Source organism: Nesoenas mayeri, assembly GCF_963082525.1.
Source record: "Nesoenas mayeri genome assembly, chromosome: 4".
In the NCBI taxonomy this organism is placed as follows: Eukaryota; Metazoa; Chordata; class Aves; order Columbiformes; family Columbidae; genus Nesoenas; species Nesoenas mayeri.
In genome coordinates, this window is record NC_137540.1 from 61,638,508 (window position 1) to 61,661,081 (window position 22,574).

Consider the following 22,574-nt stretch of genomic DNA (forward strand, 5'->3'; position numbering starts at 1 on the left):
GGGGCTGTGCCAGGGCTGTCTGGCCCAGCTTCTCTGTCCTGGGGCACTTGCTCTGTTTCCAGTGTAAAAGCTAGTTAGGGTATTGCATTGCATCCTTCCCTTTCATGCCTGCCAGCTTCTGAAAGTGTCCTTTTAGTTGCTGCTTGCTTCACTGTTTGGCAGCAGAATAAGTGCCTTTACCTGAGAGAGCTTAAAACCCACTCCTTCATGCTTTCCAGTCCCTGAGCCGTTTTTACTTCAGCAGTTTGGAGAAACCTCTGCCATTGTAATCGATCATCCAGTGAAGCGTGCGTTCCTTTGCAGTTCACATGAATCTTTGCACTGGTTCAAAAGGAGAACAATCTAAGCCTCCCTCCCTGCTCCCAGATGCAGTGTTGTTCTGGTCAGCCTTGCTGACCTTCCTGAAGCCTTTTTGGAAACAAATGTGAGGAACAGTGAATTTGTGGTCCAGGAAATCGAATATGTTCATTTTTAACCTGTTTCAGTTGCATTGATTCATGTTTGTTTCTTGTGAGCATAGTTCTCTCTTAGCACTCACTGCTGTAGTTTACGTAGCTAATATTCTAGCTAAATAATTATTAGTGTTAATATCCACAATGTTATCTATCTTTTTGTTAGAAAAGCTGTCAATTATTGACAAAATACACTAAGTCCATAACCTCAGTAACTTAGTAGATCTTTTTAAATCTTTTTAAATCATTTGCGATTTATTGATTGCAGTTATTGTGTGATATCTGCTATTACCACTATTTTTGTCTGAATTACAGGCCATCTACTATGAAATCGGTTTTATAGTCTCCGCAGCCTTGGGATTGGTATTTATTTTATTACTGCCTCTTGTGGGACTTTGCTTCTGTATGTGTCGTTGCTGTGACAACTGTGGTGGGGAAATGCATCAAAGACAGAAGAAAAATGCTGACTGTCAGAGGAGCTGTTTTGCAACATTTCTTTTTGTTGCTTCTTTAATAATAAGGCAAGTGTAATAAAGAGAACATTATGAAGCTTGGTATAGCATTAAGTTTGCAGTGTCATATGACGTGATGTTACTGTATTAGCCTACAGGTGCAAAAATGATTTTATCAGACTTAAGTAATATTGCTTATTAATGAAAATGTGACTGCATTATAAAAACGCTGCTACCGTTGCTATCCACAGGTCATTATATGCACATTAAGATGGATCTGGGTGTGAAACAAAATAAAAAAATGAAGCTTGATTTTGCCAAATGAAGTTTTTGCCAGTCTCAAAATGGCAGTTGCAGAATGTTACATTAAACTTAGGAACATAAGATACTGTGTCCTATATTCAATGAGGATCCTATAGGGCACTTGACGTACAGCATACTGCTGTTTTCTGGATAGTGTGGTAGTGATGAGAAAAGCAATTATGTGACCTCCTTCATTATTTACCGTCCTCCAGCTTTTCTTATTCATTCAAAACAATGGGTTTTCCTTTGGGCACTGAGTTGTTTCACCCTTGTGTGCACTCACTGCAAAATCCTGGAGTTTGTTGACATTAGTGTTAGGAATATGCTCCTGTTCTTTGCTGGGTGTGTAACGGGTGATGAGGCACTACAATCCAGACTTTTCCCTGTAGGTGCTTTCCAAATACTTTGTTTGCTTTCAGTTTTTTTTTTTTATTTTCCTTCAATTCTTAATATTCTCACCTGCCTACTCTTCTTATTTTGTGATTATATTTTTTTAAAATTCAAGTCTTGTCATCTATACTGTGTGATTGTTCAGTCAGGTGAGACTTAAGTTTATCATTTCACTGTAATCTAATTTTTTTTAATTTTTACTATTGTTTGTCATGACAAATTGAGACCTTGCCTATGCTCAAATATAGACCACGCTGATGTCAGGTGTGGGCCCATGCTCTTTTCTCCTAGGCATTACTAACAAAAATGACACTTAAGTAGTCTGACGACTGGAAAAGCCAAATAGTATTGTAGGTGATAGGTGCATCCCTGCCATGATGACAGGACAAAAGTTGCTTGTAGTACAATGGTGCCTCAAAGAAAGTAAGTTATTAAAATAGCTCTCAGGATGCCAAAACTGAAGGTAGCTCACAGAGTTTGCCAGGCATCTTTACACCATGTTGCGGAATGCTGTGTTGCAGGACACTATATTGTGTTTATAATGGCCGAGGAACATTGTTGGTCAGTGGAGAAATAAAGAAATCGCCCCCCTTGTTGGTCTCTTTACCTTGTGTATTTGCTGCCAGCTGTTCTTGGCATATATAGCATTGGAAAAGGCTTCTTCCCAGGTCATGACTGGGAGATCAGAGATCCCTAATAACATGCTTTCCAGGATAAGGGAAACTGCCTCTTTAACTCTTTTTTCTTCTTCCTTTTGGATAAGACATCAGGAGTATCAGTTGCTTACCCAAAGGGAGGGCTTGGCCTGAGCTCTGCCTGCAGGTTTCCACAGGTGGAGATAATCTCATATGACTCCTTGGCTAAGTCTCTAATGCTGTGAGTGCTGTGCAAGGCCAGACAGGACTTTACAGGGCTAATATTGCTGACCCCTGCCTGCCTGAGGGCTCAGGTCTCCCGTCTGCCTCCGTACAAAGCAGGATTCTGCTGCCCTTCCTGGATTGTCTTTCACGAGGGAAGAAGAGATGCCAGGCCTGGATCTGTTTAAGCTCATGTCAGCTTGCTTCCTGCTGTGCTGGAACACAAAAGGACAGTCATCTTGGTAGCCATTGCCCCAACAAAAAAATTGGAAAAAGCCTGAGATTTACTTACAACTGTTTCTCTGTTTCTTATACTGTACTGATAATAAATCTCCTTGCAGATTTATTCCCTACTTTTCTCCCAAGTTACCATGCGATTTCAGCTTAGGTGGAAGATATATCTGTAGTTGTACTTCCCAAAAACCACCCATCTCAAGGACTGTGCCACAGATGCATACATAAAATGTGACAATAATCAAAAGAGTCTAGTCCTGTGCAAGTAAAATGCTTATGGCTACTTGCAGACAAAGCCAAAAGAACAAAAACTTGAATGGTCTCTGCTAATACAGGGTTACATCAAGATGTGCCACGAAACCACCAAGGTGGGTCCTGACATTATTTGGGTATATTTTGAGGTTCATACAGCATTGGGGACCTCCTTCAGGAGTATGTCTCCCAAACCCCTGCCCGGTGACTGGAACGCTGTAGACTCCTTCACCAAGGGCTGCGCTGCTTCAGAAGATGTATTTAGCAAGGCACGCATCCATCAGAGCACCCCGAACCCACATCTCTGCCAGTGGAGCTTTGCTTCAAAGACCCATATGTGTGGAATGGGAAGGTTTTCTAGGAGGTGGACTTCTTCAGAGTGTACCATCTAAGTGTGTGTTCTGCATCTTCTCTCCATCTCTCTTGTGCTGCCAACTTCCTCACCCCTCTTCCTCGCCCCTCAGGGAGTGTGTCCAAGCTGTCTTTCCTTGACTGGGAAAGGCAGGTCAAATGCATGGGTAGAGAACATTGGCAGGGGAAAGGTGCTGAAGACACAGCTTGTGGTAGATTGTGTGTGTATAGGCAACAACTCTTGAAAACTCTGGTAACATAGGGATGGCTTTTCTGTGTGTCAGCATGCAAGTTCACACTGACATATATATGCTGGTAATGTAGATTTTGGAAGATTTCAGCTGATAGTTTTTACTCCTGAGGAATCTTATTTCTTCACACTTTTGCGCTGATTCAGTGCTCTGGTAATTATGAAGAGGTTGTAATACTAAGTTTAGTGGTGATAGAAAGTGTCCTGGCTGTAGACAGACATAGTCAGTTTTCTGTCCTTCCAAGGCAGTTTGTGTTATCCACAACTTCAGGAAAGAACTTATGTTACTGTGTATGAAGCTGAGGAAAGCCAAGTCTGAAGGGAGTGATGCTTGGGATCTTGGCAGGTACCTCATGCAGGATTCACAGGCAGCCTCTTGGCTTTCTGAGGTTGGTCATGCATGTTGGTCAGAACCTGGGAGTTGACATTATCTGAAAGAATTGGTGAAATAGTTGATACAGAAATCTCAGCCCTTTTTTTTTTCTTCAATTCATTAGCTAGTAGAGAGGATGGTGGAATTTCTCCAGTGTGTAAATCTATTCAGGGTTTCTGTTCTGTGACTTGAAATCTTTTGCACACAGAGCTAAAGGAAAAGCTTGAGTCCCCCCTGCAACTGGATTAGTATCATTTATATCGGTCTGTGAAACCTGACAAGAAATTAAGTGTGGAATATATGCCTGCTGAAGAGACTGTTTAAACGGTTCTCTGATCTGTTACAGAAAAGGCTTGTCCTTTTTATTCCCACTTTATGCCTCCCTCCTTGTAGCTGCTTATTGAGTGTTGATTCAAGGCTCTGTTATATAATAAATAGTTTTTTTTCCTCTATCATTTTGTTTATTTGTTTAGTTACATTCAGAATGTAGTCGCAATTGTTCTGAGTGCCGTGTCTGCTTAAAGCACCTCCGCTATCTTGTTTCCTCCCACTCCTTCCATTTAGGAGACTGAAAAGAAAAATGATCATGCTCAAGGCTTACAAAGTACTGTTTTGTTAGCTTCCAATTGACCTTTCTGCTCTGTGAGCATAACATTGAAAGGACATAAAAATACTGGCTGTCCAAAGAACAAGGTTGTTGTTATAAACTCTGAACCTCAGAGTAATATACCGATGTTTACTTTTCCTGGTAGCCTGAGATACTTTGTATTTTTTCTTCTTTTTTTTTTTTTTTTTAAAGTTTTAAAAACAATTCTCATCACTGTAGAGTGAAAATAAATAATATCTTGTGTGTGTCCAACATGAAATCACTTGCTGCTGCTTTTGTTGAAAGTTACTGAGTTTCTTGGCACCTTATGCATTCTCATAGTGGCTGCTCGAGTGTGGGTCACAGTGGACATAAAACTATGGCATTTGCTCTTAGTTAAATAAGTAGTAAGATAAATTTTGATGTCCATTCTTTCATTAGTGGCTTCTGGGAAGGTGGTTAATCGCCAGTTTTGGAGACATAGCTGTGAAATTTAGGATGGAGAAGTAATCTCTTTATGTCAAACTCTCTCATCATGTTCTGAATTTTTTGGATATTGAGAAAAATATTAGTGAGGCAATCCTAACAGACCTGCACCTGTGGTGTACAGTCTTGCTGTCTCTTCCTGTATCATGTTCTGAAATCAGAATTTTCCTACTGAGAGTATTTGTCAAAGCAGCAAAAATTCTTGTGCTTGAGACCAGTTTTACAAGGAGAACAAGCCTTTACCTTGTTTGGGAAAATTGAAAAAGGAAAAGCAAAATAAAGATGAAGGTTTCGTTTTGGGTCACTGATGAGAGGAGATGAGCATCATCAGAGTGTTTGCTCCTGTCTTGCCAGGGTATGCAAACTGTGATATTCTAGGTACCCATGTGCTCCCTGCCATCTCATTCCTCATTTATGCGGCTGTATTATGGCTTCCTTCAAACATACATTCTTTGGAGCAAGAATTATGCTTACCATATAAGTTTTGTCCGTAAGGGAGCCTGTATGGGTTTTCTCTAAGTCTTATTTAAAAATATTAGTATTTAGGTTGTCTTGACCCCCCAGCTCAAGAAGCTGGCCAGTCTGGGAGGAGGACAGTGCCATTTGTGTCAGTGACTCCCTTCTCTTGTCATTTGGATGTCTGTGATGGCCTGTCACAGTGCTACCTCACTGGTATTGAGCTGTTGCACTACAATGCAAAATGAGAGACCCAACAAATATGCCATTCAGGAACTCCCTGTGATGTTTTTGCCCTTGGAGGATGTGTCGTGCCTCTGCTGAGCGCATCTGTGCTGGCTTCCAGTTAAACCTGTGGAAAGTGAGTGCTGAACCCATCAAGCGGGTTTGTAGCCAGCCTGCTTTTGAGGCTGTTACCACTCCGGTGCTTACTCTTGGCGTTTTTTTGTGTTTGTCTGAAAGGTCAGCTGTTGTGAACGTGAGATGTTTAAAACCAAAAAGTCATCATCCCTCTGTTTAAGTCTATTTTACACCTAAACTACACAAAAAGCATTTGAAGCCTCTCATGGGACTTTTAATTGCCTTTTTACTTACTGTTTGTGTGGATCTGCCATGCTGTAATTAGAATTTTATAGTGGGGAACGATCAAATAGAAAATAATCAGCAACAGTGCTGACTAGAAGTCTAGCTCACTTTACACCTTTTGTTTTACTATTAGGAAGTGCTTATAGATAATTTTCGCATTAATAGGGACTATTCTTGTGCTTTTAAAAGATCTATGCTGTTATATAAATAAATTGGGCCACTACGAGTGAATGTTGCTGAAGTTGTCAAATCTAAAATATTTCTTTATACACTTGTTCTATGAGCATTTGCCTGTAGCTTTGTCTAGGTTAATGTTGCATGTAAAAGAGCCTAACATTTCTAAGTATTATACAATTTACCTAGGCTATACACATTTGCTGACAGTATCAATGCAAATAGGTAGCTGTATGTTAATAACTTGTGAATACTTTGTGTGAACATCACTTTTTTCCCTTATTTTTTTTAAGTAGTAGCACAATATTGGCCCTTATGGCAAATTCCTCTACTCTGCCTTGTGGTAAATGTGAGAACTGGTAGTAATATTTTGATAATGTTGATTTTTTTTTTTTCTTTTTTGGCTGTAATGTTTTGGTTCTGTTTTATGTCAGATTGGACATTTACAGTAATAAATATCTATTATCTATGTTTTTGTAGTGTTGGAGTCCTGTGTGCATATGCTGCCAACCAGCATTTAACTAACCAAGTCCGAGGAGCAAAGAAATTGGTTAACAGTAATTTTAAAGATCTGAAAATTTTCCTTAACGACACTCCAGCGGTAAAGAATTTTTTATTTGTGTGGGATGGGAGTGGGAGGGAAGATGTGTAAGAAAGAAGTATTGCAGAAAATTGTTACTTTCTATTTGGTATAAATCACACTTGCAGTATGTTATTTATTCTTTGTGTGTCAGTCTGACAAAGTAGCATAAGTGATGCAAGGTAGAATGTTTTCACATAGCAGTAAATGTTTGGAAGTTATCCTGATGGACTCACCTTCTGGAGTATTCTGTGATGATGGTTATAGGCCCTTTTCCTCCTACTGAACTAGTGTAGATCACTAGCAGAAGGTGAATAATTTAGAAAAAATATAGCTTTAAAAGGAAAAAAATATATATATTATATGAAAACTTGGATTCCTTATTGCTTTTTCCTGTTTCCTTGTATTTTGAACTTAGTTGTATGGGCTCTGGGAATGAGCTACAATAACTTCTTTTCCGGAAGCATTTTTGACAGTTTTTTCTTTAAACCAGTGTCACACTGTGCCATACTGAACAGGAAAGATTCTCTTCTTTCTGCTTTTAAACTTTCATTGAAGTCCCAAAAGCGGTCCTCAGCTTACCTTTTTGGCATTGAAATAAATGCTAGTAAGGAAGACTTATAAACTTTCCCATATACAAATTTAAGTTCTTTATGGATCAGAAGGAAAAAGAAGTCCAACAGTCCTATTATCTTGTCTCTCATTAATTTTAATTAATTAAATTTGATTTAATTAGTCAGTTTTACTTGCACATGACTGAAAATTAGAAAAAGGTGGAATTAACAGCATTCTGTGGGATCCTCGAGTGTGGCAGCATCCCAGTCACTGTCACTCCAGGCTCCCATAACCCATGAGCTGTTTTCCTGCTGACAGGACTGTATGGGAACACAGGACATTTGTGGGGTGCCACTGACTGTTTCCATTTCTGGAGCTGTTCCCTGTACAATCATTCATTTGCACATGGTGTTGTGACAGTCCAGTGAAGGAGATATATGGCAGGAAGTAGAGGTCCTGCCAACAATCTCTCCTGATGCAGCGTGTCTTTTGTCAGGCACAGAAAGATGTAATCCCCTTGCACCAGAAACCACTGGGCTCCCCTTCACAGCGTGCTGCGTGCTGACAACTGGAAATGTTGGAGTAGAGAATCTGTTACGCAGAAGTAACTATCTTAATAGAGGAAAATATAGATCCTAGCAAAAAGTTACTAAAAACAAGTGAATTATTGAGTTTAAAAGTGTCAGGACTTGGAATGTTTGTGCCAGGTGTTCCTCAGAGTCTCAGTTAGGTAGAAGGCTTTTAGTCTCTGTGAAGGATTATTAATTTTTCTTTTTTAGACTTGATGGCACTTAATGACACAGTCATCAGAGATATCTTCCAGGTCACTTTGACAGACAAGGTACATGGATGTCATGTATACACGCACATTTGTAAGAATTTCTTAAAGATAGGAGAAGGACTTCAGCTTCTTGGAAAAGTTCTAGAAGCCAACTAATTAGCTCTAAATCTCTGAAATCCTAACTGGTGTCCTTGACTCATCAGTGTAAGGTGTACAGCATATAAGAGGATTTGTAAAAAGAAGTCACATGTTAAGAGTACATGTCATAGAAGATTTGCAGACTATGAGTAATGAGTGATAACACTATTAGTTATACAGAATCGCCTTTTGTCTGTGACATTGCTGAAGACAACGCAAAACTTGTAGCGTTGCAAAATTTTAGTCCTTAGGTTAGCCTAGGCTGACAAAACAAACAAAAATATACCCACAGCCTTCTTAGTAAGAAACTCAAATTCATTCTGCTTTTTCAGGAAAAGGACATCTGCTTCATACTTTGTCACTTAATTACATCCACTGCCATATGATCGATAGCTTGGTTTAGGGTGTTTTTTTGTCTGTTACTTCTTAATTTACTCCACGGAAAGTCTGCGACTGCAAGCCTGATACACTTCGGTACACATTTGAGTCAAGTTTAGGACTGGAACCCCTTTTGTCAAGTGTGTTAACCTTTACTTAACTCGATCCGGGTAGGATTCATAATGCATTGTTTCAAACATCCAGAAAACAATTAAGGTTATTTGATGTCTTTTCAAAATTAGTATAGTAAGATTTGCACTTGTCATGGTTCTTTGATAGCATTTTGTCCAAACCCAGCATCTGGTGATAATTAAGTTGCTGTTTCATATTATTGTGGTGTCTTGGTTGAGCCCAAGTTGTGACTGGGCCAAATCGGCCTGGGGGCAAGGAAACCATTGCCACTGAGACAGACCAGGTGGCTCCTTCCTGCAGGAGAAGCTCTGAGGGGCTGCCCAGACACAAACCAGTCTGCTTTGTGAATTGCTTCCAAATTACCACCTCAGCAACCTGCTATGAGTCTCTCCATGAGGGAAGAATTGACACCAGTAAAGCATCAAGTAACAGAGATGAAGACGTGCAAAACCTTATTGGCCTGACTGACTTGAAGCCTTCATAACACCCCGGTTCCTGCTACTTAGTACTTTTAAGCTGAATAATTGACCCCAGAGGTGTTCCAATTAAGTAGATTTCCCAGTTAAACACATCTTTTATTATGCGTCGCTCTGCCAAGCAGGGTTTTATAATACTTAGTTAACTGAAAACAGTAAAGAGCTAGGATTTTGGGGGTTTGCACAAATATTTTGATTGTTCCAAAGTGGCAGTTTGACTCATTATTTAAAAGCATTACTTTTTTCCAGTTATTTTAATAGGTTTTTTGTCATCTTATTTTCAGCAAATTGACTACTTGGTGAGCCAGTACAACACAACTAAGGATAAAGCACTCTCTGACCTAAATAGTAAGTACTTTGATTTAAAGGGGGTTAGTGATGTATATTTAAAAACTTCAATAAGATGATGTAAATAGCTCTTAATGCAAAGTAAATTTTTATTTTTGAGAATATGTTTTTCAAGCAGAAGTGCTGTTCTCAGTGGTAAATGAGACTAAAATCTACCATTCTTTTAACATAAAATGTCTCAGAGCTGGTGTAGTGCTTATTATTTCCTGAAATAAAAGTATTTTATTAAATTGCTTATACAGTAAGTCAGGCTAATATTTTATTTTCCTTTTTATAGGTCAGTAACCACTAATACTTAGTTCTTTTTTAGAATATTGTTCCTGAGTTTTTAACTGTAGAGCCAAATGTCAAAGAACAGGGCTACTAGCTGTTTTGATGGTTCCAGTGAGTGAGAGATCTGTGTATTTGTTTACTTTTGTTGTTATACCTTTGTCCTCTACTCAGCTAGAAGTTGAGGTATAAGCTTATCTTCTTTCTAAAGCTGCTTAACATATTTGCCGTTTCACAATGAGCAGTTGAAGAGCAGGAGATAAAACTTGAAATACAGCTGCTGCACTTTCCCCTTCAGCACCGTTACAGGAGCAGGCACCACCTTTTAAAGCTCTCAGTAAACAGAAACAACCAAACCACTGTGTGTTTTTCAGAATTTAAGCATCGCTTTCCAAAACTCATGATAATAGAGAGGGCTGACCATGTTCAGTGCAGATTACAATTCAAGATGCACTGTTAGCAGGTGTTAATAAATGTGTACAAGCCTGCATCTCAGATTGAAGTGAAATACACAAATAACAAAACCAATTTTAAACAGGATTGTTGCTGGGATCCAACTATGCAACTGTGGCAGCATGCCACTTATCATGAATTGGTTTATCGTGCCCAGAATCTATGCTTCTGTCTAGGTTTAAAATGTATTTTAAAGGTAGTTTTCAATGCAGCCAGCTTGGCGTACCTTGAGATCAATGTGTCCTAGAATCACAGAGTTGAGCAGGTTGGAAAAGATCTCTGAGATCACCAAGTCCAACCGTTAACCTGGTACTGCCAAGTCCACCTCTAAACTGTGTCCCTAAGCACCTCTGTATGAGGCTAATACAGCACATTGGATGTGGTTGCAAAGTAGTAGTCTTCCTCCTTCATTCTAAGCAGCAGCACTCTGGTCTAAAAAAATGTGTGTCATCTTTAAGTCTGTAATAACAATAATGAAAATAAATCGACATTTGCATTTCAAGTACTAGCTTGTAGCTTCCCAGGCAGTCCAAACAAAATTTCAAATCAAATATTCATTTATTCTCAATGCCAATTTAAACATGCTAGCTATCAGGAACCTAGCTGGATCTGTGATGAGAGCGCTCATCAACACATAAAGATAGCTTTGCTTTTCTGGAAATACCAAAATTAAGTGTGTGACACGTGGGTACAAAAGGATTTCATTCTAAGGGAATCAATAGTAGGATAAACCTGAAGAGAAACATAGACGAGTTCAGTTTGTCCACCTTAAGGAAATGCTGAAAAGTGTTTTCTGCTTGATAAAAATTCTGATCCCAAGCCAGACAAGACAGTGCTGACAGTAATGGATGCTTCTGTACCATACACTATTCCCATCTCATCAAGAACAACAAACTCAAAAAGCTGTTTACCGTGATCTGAAAATGGTGGGGACCCAGTGACTGCCTGCAAGATTTGTTACATTAAGATGCTTCACCGAACTCTGCTGAGCATTTGTCTGTCTTGTTGCTGAAATGAGCTGCTTTTATTTGTGGGCAGTGAGAGGGGTTTGGAGGTGGGGACAGCAGTGGGTGAGGTGAAGGCAGCACTGGGAGGATCAGTGCGGAATTCACGGCCTGAGGGGATGGGGACAGGCAGACGAGTCCCTAACACGCTTAAGGGATTTCAAAGAGATGACTGGCAGGTCTGGGTTGTGAGTGACCTTGACATTGCTGGGTACATGAGGAATAGGAGAAGGGAAAACAATTCATTTTCTTGTTTCTCTTGCACTACAAAAACATAGTGTGTAGTGAGCGTATGCCAGAAAATTCCTGTCCAGATGTTGGACCTCTTTAAGATAGATCGTGGGGAAAAAAAGTCTGTTTCCAAAAGTAGTAAATGCAATGAAATACATATTTTGGAGCTTGTTCAAATGTGATGTGTCTTTACTTATATGGTCAAGTGCTAGTGAATATTCTCTGCCATATTTTGATTTACTTCTTTCATTCATAAGCCTATAGCTAGCTAAAGGAGAACTGTGTTCCTGCATTATCTTCTGTCACTGAGTTCTCACTGTCAGGCATTAGAGAAATTCTAATAATATATGCATACTTTGTTAAGTAGGAGTCTGATGGCAGCTATGCTAACAGGTAGTTCAAACTGAACTAGTGTGTAATGGGTCCTTTATCTCTCCATACTACAGATGTTGGACCTTTGCTTGGAAGTAGAGTTCAAGAACAGCTGGGAAAAGAAGTGCATCCTGCACTTGATGCGGCTCTGACAATGGCAGGAGGTAAGGATGGACATATTGCTGTATTATTGCTCTCTTGCCGTGGTAAGGCAGGCATCGTCTTTCCGATGCACAGCACAGGATGGCTTTATGCAGTACTGTGATTCAACTTACAATTTTTCTACATGCCTCGGACGTTTCTTTTAACTTGGGGATTTCAAATATTTTAAGGTTTATAAATATATTTAAAAACTAAATCAAGATTTATGTGCCATTGTTGATACCTAATTTAGCAGTCGCTGAAGAGAGAAGAAATCCAAATTCTCTGCTCCAGGTGGTTGTCTCTTGCCATTGAATATAAAGGAGACCAGAAAAACTGTGCTTTAAGAGCTGCGCATAGGTCTATGCAAGTCAGGGAATGAACATACAATGGCCTGTTCTGTACACTGCCAAGCCTATTATGAGTGTGCTGACCAGCATTTCTTCATTGTATCTTTGAGTTTAGCATTACTCATGTTTAGTTCTGTTTCCATTTAAAGAAAATACTATTTTATTTTTTTTTCTATTAAAGGGTGCTTTCAGGAATCAGATACAGCTTATAGAGCAAAGGGAAAAGCATCCCTGAACTTGAGTCACTTTGTTGTTTGTTTTTTTTTTACCCATGAATTCTTTCTTATTCACTCGTCATCATTTTCCTTTTTTTGCTTTATTTCTCTTGTTTGTCTTGAAGTCAAAGTGGAAAGGGCTATCAAAGGTAAAAACTACAGTAAAACCTTGTATTGTGTGAAGTGCACTTTATTTTTGTAACTTGTGTATTTTTAGTTGTATCTGTGTGTTTTTCTGTCTAATAAGCACTTGTTCAGTGGATGTGTTTTTTGGTTTGGTGTGTTTAAGATGAAATTTAAAGCCAGTGAATGTTGAACACTCATTAAGGCTTGCTGATGCAACTTGATCTCTTTCCCTTTCATCTTCCAGCTACATAATTTCTGAGTTGGATTATAACCAAAATACTGAAAATACTGATTTGTGGGTACGGGCTTTCTTTTAATTACCAATGATCAAGTGTTAAAATCTCTTTACTGAAACCACTGGGTAAGCAGATGTATGGAAAGGATAGAAAAGAGTAATCTGGAAAGTGGATAGACTAAGAATGTTAATATCATAGTGCTCCCACGTGCACTTTCTCTTCATATCTGTATCTATAGACTGGTTTCTAACGAAAGTTTTCTAAAAAAACTTTGTACCTTGCAGCCATCAGAGAAACGAAAGAAGCTCTGGAAAATGTGAGCGTCTCTGTAGAGGTTTTGCAGGAGGGAACAGAGAGGCTTCATGCAAACTTGACAGATGTTAAAACACATCTAAGCAACACCCTCAATGATTCTGCATGCTCTGTGACTCAGGCTGCCTCGACTTGCAATATCATCAAGAATTCATTAAATCAATTGAGCATCAATGCCAATTTTAGTGGGGTAAGAGAATATTTTTTCAGACTCTTAGAGTGTGATTGCCTCAAATAAGTGAAGTAGTATCTCTGCAACTTAATGGGTTGGTGCGTGTCATCACTTGTGAGATAAGTGACCTTCCCTTATTCTGTGTTTCTGGGTAATTCCAGTCACTTTTTTAATCTTCTGTGTAGAAGAGGATAAAAGTGTGTGTCAAGCAGCTACATTAAAGTGCTGCTCTGGGCAGTGAAATAATCTACCCTCCCAAAAATATGAAGGTTAAGTAAGTGTCACTTCAGTACAACAAAGGTTTCGAGAGTGTGCTAGAAAGATTCTACTACAAATTGTCTTTTTACTACTGTCTTTGAAATATTTAGTAAATTAGCAAGACTTACTACTTTGATGTGACTCAAGAATGCTTTTTGCTTCCTAGCTGCCAGGAGTGAGCTCACAGCTTGCCAAGGTCAACGATGTCCTGAAAATAGACCTTTCTAGTCTTGTTCAAAAGGTATGATTCTTGACCGTCTTGTAGACTGTTAATTAGTAACCTGCTTACATATTGCTTGTTTTCCCTTGGCTTTCTCAAGCAGAATTCTCTTGTTTCCACCTCATCCTCCTCATGGTGGATATCTCCCCTTATTATTCCTTTGTTTAGGCAAGATTTAATATTTGAAAGTGCAAATATAGTGCTTTATATCCCCAGGATACAGATCAAAAAGGTATTGCTAATTGTCTGCTTGAAAGAACAATCCTTAAAAACCAAAACAACAGAAACATGGATCTACTAGCATGTGTTATATGTTTTGGTTCAAACTAAAGAAAAAATATCCATGCTTTCCTAATTAGTTGTACTCCAGCTATTTTGAAATACGTCTTTCAAATTCTTAATGTGCAGATTTGATACTAAAACTGGTGCAATGGACCTAATGTAATTACTGTTAGTATTCTTGCAACACTATCCACAAAACACCATGATTTTCACCTAGAAAAGAATGGCTTAGTTTGAACAGTTAAAATATCTAGCAACCTGAAAACATTTGCTAGGAATAGAGGAGTTTTCTAAAAGCCAAGACTGTGTGCAGGGGCCTGGGACCTGTGCCTGCCTCTGAAGCCGTCAGGCCTGCAGGAGGGAAGGCGTCAAGCATCCGCTTGAGGAGCTTCTCCTTTCTGTCGAGATGGGCTACAGAGCTTCATCCCCACAGTTTAGACCCTTTCTTTACCCTTCTCACTAAAGCAAGAATAGCAGTGTCTTCAGAAGCAGTTGGATATCACTGTTCGTAACCAGGATGTGTTGACCAGTACACAGTGACTCCTTCCACTTACTGAGTCTTCATTTGTGCACTCTGTTTTGTGCAAGAACTGACAGGCAACAGTCCTATAAAGTTTGAGATGATTGTGAATGATGCGTATATATTTAAACGTAGATTGTTGGGTTTTTTTCCCAAGGACTATCTTGGAGAGCAAACTGAATCTGAAATATACTTGAGTTCCTATTTTGCTTTGACCTTTTCTGATGTGCAGTGATAAAAAAAATATAGCATTACCATGTGCATTTTAGCATGTGTATACTTTTACTCCTTGTATAAAAGGGAAAAAATGCAAGTAATTTGGCAATGAGAAACTTAGCATAATTTTTCTGACTTTTGTTCTTAGGGTTATGCAGCATTTAATGATACTCCTGACTTAGTGGTGAATCAAACCAGGAACATTTTATCAGGTGAGGACAAGCTATCTTTTCACTTTGATTATGTTCATGTTTTTACATCACTTACTGATGTTTTTCTCATCTTTTTTTGATAATATTTTTTCTGGGCTAAAGGTTGGTAAAAATGGAAATGTAAAACATAACTCTTTTTTGAAATTTGGTGCCACAAAAAAACTATAAAAAGCAACTGTGTTTTAATGAGGACCCAAAAGTAAATCTAAAAATAGACCATATGGAATGTTATGGAGGAATTTTATTTGTTAGGCTTTTTACTGCTGAAGTAATGAGAAATCTTGAGACCCCAACTACACATTGGTACTTCATCTCTATTTGCTTGAAAAGCTAGTTTTCCTTGGCTGATGTGTCTATGATGTATTTAGGAGTGTGATGTTAAAAATTAAACCTGCTTGCTGCTGTATTAAAATGTAGTGGATGGCAAAGGGGAGGTAAAAAATATGCTTTAAGGATAATTTAGATGATGTTTTCATTGTTTTGTTACTTGCGCTTTAAACAGTTACTCTTTGACAGTACCTGGACATTTGACATTTGAATAAAATGCAGCATAGTATATGCATACTAATCTGTTTTAATTTTTGTTCTTGCATTGTGGACCTGTTCTGCATATATAAACAGCTGTTCCTTGTAAGTTTTTCTTATCTTTTTTCCCCTGGGCAAAATGAAGCACAGTATGTGTACAAGCATAGTGTACTGTGTGAACTTGCCTAAAATGAGCCAGTTTTCTAAAACCGATGTTATGCTTTTCATTAAGAAATCTAATGCAGTTTTACTCATTTTCAGTATCTGCTGATAGGCATAAAGACAAACGGGCCATCTTAATTTATCTATTTATAAATTCTTGAGTCTTTGTTTTTACAAAGACTGAGTTTGAGTTACAAATCAAATAAAAATACAGTTTTACTAGGAAAAAAACCCCCACATTTATTTGTAAACTTATAAAAGAAGAGTGTTTTGGTACCTGTTTGAATTTAGAAGAGTAAACATCAAAACAAACAACCAAAAACTTCTCCAGTTGTTGTTTGAGAAAGAGGAAGGTGTTGCCTACTACCAAGTAGCAACCTGCAGCTTTGCACCCTGCTGTTTCAAGTATGTTCCAAGTTGAAAGAAGGGACAGAGTAAAGAGAAATTGTGTTTTACAAATAGACAATATGTATAAGTGATGAATTAATCATGTCTTTGTGTATCTAAATAGTGTGTATCTAAACTGTATTTATAGGGTAGCTTGTTCATTCATAATTTGAGGGAAAAATGGCTTAATTGATCATTATCTCAAGAGTGTTGCTAACTAATTGGAATGAATTTAAGTTATCTTTTTTAATAAGATTGAAAATTACTAGTATAGATTCTCAATACAGGCAGTCTAATTTCTTTCACAGTGTGGTGTTCCCAAGGGATGGAGTTTGAATAGATTTTGATCTTCTCCTTCGTAAACTTAGTGACTAATTGTCTTGCTCTGTGTTACCATTTGCAATATTGCATGAAAAACGAGATTTAAGCTGGCTAGATAAAAAGTGACACATTCATTATGACGAAAGGAGAGAGAGCACTCTGGCTCAACATCTACGTCTTTCATCATTAAACTGAATGCTAAAAATAAAGTATTTAAAATGCCATTGCGTTACTTTGAAGCTCAGTGTTTCTGTGGCCTGCTTGTTTCTTCCTCACGCTTGTCTTCATGGCTTGCTTGTTATGTGGCAAATGGCTTAATAGCATTTCATAATGCATATGTGGAATGTAAATTTCTTCTATGAATCTGTAACAGTGCAATGTGTTTATTCTCCTAGACATCAAAAACGTGCTGGATTCCATTGGTTCAAATATCACTACCTTCACAAAAACACTCCCTGTCCAGAAGATTTTAGCAGACCTGACAGTATATCTTACACAGAGTGAAGCATACGTTCAAGATTATTTTCCAATAGTGGAGCAGTACGATTTCTACAGGTACGTACAGGAAGTAAGGCAGGAGTGAAGCACTACCTGTTGTTAATAATGTATAATATTTTAATGTCCTGTAAAGTTAAACTATTAATGGTGTTTCACACAGTGAAATGAAGACAGTATACGGCAATTGTTTGTTACAGCTGGGTGCTGTTTAACTGCAGAGCAAGAGGTAATTTCTCCTCTGTAGGCTTTCAGGTCTTTTCCAGGAAGGACAGACGTAGGTAGATGTTGAAGATGTCATGCATAAAGGAATGGGTTGTTTCACAATGCCAGGCTTACTTCTTATTTAGGGCTTGTTTTTACTGAGTTGCAGTTAAGTTGTGAGAGCGTGGCACTGGAGAGGCCTTGCAGCCAGTCCCCTTTTATTGCACTCCACCAGAGAGGAGGAGTAACAGAGATACTGCTTCACACCTTGTGAATCTTTGCACAGCCCTGCTTGTTCCTCAAGGTGTAGTGCTTGTCCTTGTGAATGGATGGGTTTATTGTACCTTGAGAAAAAACACATTCTTCCTGTTTGAGACTTGTGTGACTCCTGTAGTTGAGTAATAATCTCATATTTTGAAGCATTAAAGTTTTCATTTCATGCCCTTTTCCAGTTTTAGTCATTTCAGTACTTGAGCTCATCAAGTTCTCCCTACATTTTGGCACTTAAGTTGATCCTATATTGATAGTTGCTTCAGTCTTTGTGTCATAATCAGTTTCACTGCTGCGGAATAAGTGTGCTAATGGCTTTAATACAATGTTAACTAAAAGTGAGCAAAAGACTGAATTTTAAGAACCTGACTTATAACCTTACCTTTAGCCCATTCCTTACCTGGCAATTTTTGTGGTGACCCTTAATTTGACAGATTTATCAATATTTCCTTTGAAGCTCAGATTGATTTAATCAAATAAATATATTGCTTCATTCTGCTACAGTGTGCCTCTGTCAAACCTAAGGTAGCAGTACTTGAAGTACAAATGAAACCACCAAGCATGTAGTTGTCCAATTTATTTTCTCTCCATCCCTTTCTTAATTATAGGGACATTATTTGCAGTTTAATAAGTATTCTTTTCTGAATGGGCCTGTCAGCATTAGTATTTTTCTTTATTGGCAGTGCATATTCATTATGATATTTCTTTCTCTGTTTTTTCTGGTTCCTGCCTTCCCTCCACAAAGGTACAGGGAGGAAAAAAGGGAATTTAGGAATATAAGCTGGGAGAGGTGACGACAAAAGGGAAAAAAAGGAAGAGCAGAGGGAGTTAGGAGAGGATGAAAGGCTTGAGTGAGATATAAAATGTGTGAATAAATGGACATGCTCCAGGGGTCCTTGCGGACAGCAGGATGACCATGAGCCAGCACTGTGCCCTTGTGGCCAGGAAGGCCAATGACATCCTGGGGTGTATTAGAAGTGGGATGGTTAGTAGGTTGAGAGAGGTTCTCCTGCCCCTCTGCTCTGCCCTGGTGAGACCACACCTGGAATATTGTGTCCAGTTCTGGGCCCCTCAGTTCAAGAAGGACACAGAACCACTGGAGAGAGTCCAGCGCAGAGCCGAAAAGATCATTAAGGGAGTGGAGCATCTCCCTTGTGAGGAAAGGGTGAGGGAGCTGTGTCTCTTTAGTTTGGAGGAGACCGAGGGGTGACCTTATTAATGTTTACAAATATATAAAGGGTGAGTGTCAGGAGGATGGAGCCAGGCTCTTCTCGGTGACAACTGATGGTAGGACAAAGCACAGTGGGTTCAAACTGGAACACAAGAGGTTCCACTTAAATTTGAGAAGAGGCTTCTTCACAGTGAAGGTAACAGAACACTGGAACAGGCTGCCCAGGGGGGTTGTGAAGTCTCCTTCTCTGGAGACATTCAAAACCCACCTAGACACGTTCCTGTGTAACCTCATCTAGGTGTTCCTGCTCCAGCAGGGGGATTGGACTAGATGATCTTTCAAGGTCCCTTCCAATCCCTAACATTCTGTGATTCTGTGAAATAGAACTGCTATGTGATTTATTTAATAAAAATGAAAGTTGAATTCCTGTCCAACATCTTTCTCCTGATCAAGTTCTGTTAATTGCTCCATACATTGAAATCATTCCAGCACAGACATACAAAGCCTACATTTTAATAGCCTTAAATACAGTTATGTACAATTACAAGCCTAACACACTGTGTGCAAAGAGTAGTAAGCCTTCCAGTAAGAGCAATTAGGTACTTTTTGACCAATGGCCAGTTTACATTAATAAATTTCTCATGCTTCTTGGATAAATTACTGTTTGAACATCAGTCTCCTCTGAGTCATTGTTTGCTCCACTTGGAGCGTTTTAACTCTTTGGTACAGTCCACCTACAGCGAGCTGGGCACAACTTGATCCTGTGATGTTTGTTCCCCAGCCCTTCAGCAGCAACTGTCTATGATCCAACAGCAATTAAGTTCTGGTCCAAAATATGTGCTAGTGTGGAAAAAGCATTTTTTCATTGCTAACATTTATTGCTCAGACAGAATCAGGAGTGGGCCAGTTGAGAATGTCTTATTGCCTGATGGATTCTGCAGGTCCCCAGTGTGTTCTTTGCATGCTAACAACTGAGCACTTTGACTTTTTGTTCCTTAGGTGGCTGGGTTGTCTCATTCTGTGCTGCATGTTAGTCCTGATTCTGGTCTTCTACTATCTTGGACTGCTATGTGGTACCTGTGGTTATGATAAACATGCTTCTCCAACAACCAGAGGCTGCATCTCCAACACTGGAGGAAACTTTCTTATGGCGTAAGTTTCACTTATTGGTGAAAAATAAAATAAAGGTACCTGTAGAAGGTTGCTTTTATTGATTTTTTTTTTTTTTGAAGGGCGTGTATAAAAAGAATTTGTTTTGTTAACTGTGTATATATGCTGAAAAAAAACCCAAACAGCTTGCATACTTCCACTGAGGGACCAGGGGATCTGGGGTTGCTCTTTCACCGAGGATCATAGCTGAAGGATACAGCCTCTGAATCTACAATTTTAAGGCGAGTGCTGTAGCTCATGAGTTTCTATTTAAGCCCATTTGGAAACTACAAAAACTGGGAATGGATGACTGAAAATATGAAGAGAATTCATAGCTCTTTAGTATACTTGAGCACTTGCCCAAAAGGAAAAAAAAAGCCATGAGAGGAAACAAGAAACACTTGACTTTGAGAGCACTTTAGGGGGTTTGGGGTTGATCTTGAAAGTTCCCAGTAGTGGTTTAATGTAATGGTTTAATGTTGGGTGCAAGGGAAGATTGCATCTGAAGTCTGTCTCAAACTCTTTTTACAGCACAAGGCTAGAGGGTTGAATCTGAACAAGAAAATAGTATGCTTTTGTGGCTCTTAAACTTAAAAGAGTTTTCATGCCCAATGCAACTGTGGGGATTTTAGATGCACTTTAGCTGATGACTTTACAGGGCTGAAATGTATAAGATGTTTCAGAGGGCAAGAGCACATTTGGAAAACAATATTTCAACCATGTGCCAGTTTTCTTATCTCTGTTACAGCTGCTGACTGTTGTTTTCACTGTTGCCCAAAGTACATATATTTTGATCTTAAAAAGCAAAACCTTACTCAACTTTTCTTTTTCAGTGGTGTTGGATTCAGTTTTCTTTTCTCCTGGGTGCTGATGATTGTAGTGGTGCTCACTTTTGTCACTGGCGGAAATGTGGAAAAACTGGTCTGTGAGCCCTTTGAAGATAAAACTTTATTCAAGGTGAAGTTATTTGAGTTATTAAGCAATTAATAAAATCCCCATGAGTACCGATGGTCTTGTCAGTTAGGTATGGCATATTATTTATTATGTGACACTTCAAGTGAGTTTGGATCTGGTTTTACTTTCCCCTTGCACACTGAATAGAAACATTCATCCTTTCATGGCTTTGCAGAGTAAATACTGCATGCCTGTCTTCCTTGGGAGATAAAACTTTCTGTGATTCAGCATTTCTTGGTGATATGAATCTTTAATATTCACTTTCTGCATCAGAGAGGTTGAATTCACTGTTTTGCTTGTATTTCTATTAGTGGGTGATAAGCTTAAATGTGGGTATTATAGTAACATTACTGAATTTTTGTCTTCTAGATTTTGGATACTCCTTACTTACTAAATCAGCACTGGAAAAACTATCTTTCTGGCATTCTGTTTAAAAATCCGGATATTAATTTGACTTTTGAAAAAGTGTACAGGTATTGAACTAGATCTTGATCATAATTCTAATTTGTACATATTGTTTTTGTGGTATCTTCCATGCTTCATATTTCGACCACATGCAGAAATCACACGTGTTTCAGAAGAAATTCTGATTTTCTGGTGAATTACTAACAAAAGCAATTTTCTCCTATAGATAAGTTATTAGAAGTAGTCTTAGAGTAACATTGTATAGAGATACTACTTGAGCTCTTTGAAAAAATATTTTGCATCTTTGAGACCAGCAGAAATTGTTAACTACTTGCTTTCTTATAGACTAAGCTTCAAAAAATATATCCAAAACCTTTTTTAAAGGGCTGCTTTTCTTAGAATGTGAAAACATTTTAAATCATTCTCTCATTTTCTTAACTCTTGGTCCTTGGGGTTTGTTTTAGGCTGATATACATATTTTTATTTTTATAGTGATTGCAAGGAAAACAAAGGAATTTATACTTCTCTTCACCTAGAACACCTGTTCAATATCAATGAATTTTTAAATATTAGCATGGTAAGTAAAGAAATTACGAGTGAATTCATGATTGTTTTTGAAGGCTGGAGAGGTGCTTGTACTTCAACACAGTGGAGCATGACTGGGTTTTATGGGATTTTTTTTTTATATATATATATACAGTGTCTCCTGAAAAGTAGCAAGAACTGTCCAAACTAAATTGAAAGAAAGAAATCTGGAATTCCGATGTTCTTTACTGGTCTCAGTGGGCATGGAAAGTTTTCTGGTTTTTTTTATTTTTTTTTTCTTTTACTGGATGCTGATAATAATGTGGTTTCTAATTTAGAATCCTGCATAGAAGGTTCAAGTCTAGCACCTTCCAAAGGTTGCTTGCAGTGTTTGAGAGTCTCATTCTTTATATAAATGACTTTCCTGATGTGTTCTCTTCTGATTCTGGTCAGATTTATGTTGATCCAGGATCCACTGTGCTGAGCTCCTAAGAGTGGTTCTGATTTCAGTAGAAGGGGGTTGGGATGAAATAAATTATTTTCAGTTAAGCTGTAATAATACGTGACTGCACTGTCGTTACATGACTGTTCTAATTTTGGTGTTCCCTATAATACTGATCTTCATTACAGCAACTCCTAGGGGACCCTTGTTCTGTTCTCCCAGGCACTGTGCTGACACTTAATAGATATAGTCCCTGCCCCAAATCACATACAGTTAAAATGAACAGGGGAGGTTCATTAAGAGGGAAAATTATTTTGAGTTTACACAACAAACTAATGGTGGAGGCTTGGAAGGAAATCAGGTTTCCAGATTCCTCTTCTATTGC

The 22,574-nt window shown here is 38.5% G+C and overlaps 1 protein-coding gene across 1 annotated transcript in view; it reads left to right on the top strand.

Annotated features, from left to right (window-relative positions):
* The window catches only part of PROM1 (prominin 1), a gene marked incomplete at its 5' end in the record, with an annotated part of 52,123 nt that overhangs the window by 20,516 nt on the left and 9,033 nt on the right, over window positions 1-22,574 (top strand). The window contains 12 exons of the mRNA XM_080343152.1: window positions 768-979; window positions 6,682-6,802; window positions 9,526-9,589; window positions 11,994-12,083; window positions 13,272-13,489; window positions 13,896-13,970; window positions 15,116-15,179; window positions 16,970-17,129; window positions 19,714-19,866; window positions 20,697-20,820; window positions 21,187-21,290; window positions 21,715-21,799. Coding sequence (XP_080199278.1) covers window positions 768-979; window positions 6,682-6,802; window positions 9,526-9,589; window positions 11,994-12,083; window positions 13,272-13,489; window positions 13,896-13,970; window positions 15,116-15,179; window positions 16,970-17,129; window positions 19,714-19,866; window positions 20,697-20,820; window positions 21,187-21,290; window positions 21,715-21,799 — 1,470 coding nt within the window. The remainder of the gene's footprint in view (window positions 1-767; window positions 980-6,681; window positions 6,803-9,525; window positions 9,590-11,993; window positions 12,084-13,271; window positions 13,490-13,895; window positions 13,971-15,115; window positions 15,180-16,969; window positions 17,130-19,713; window positions 19,867-20,696; window positions 20,821-21,186; window positions 21,291-21,714; window positions 21,800-22,574) is intronic.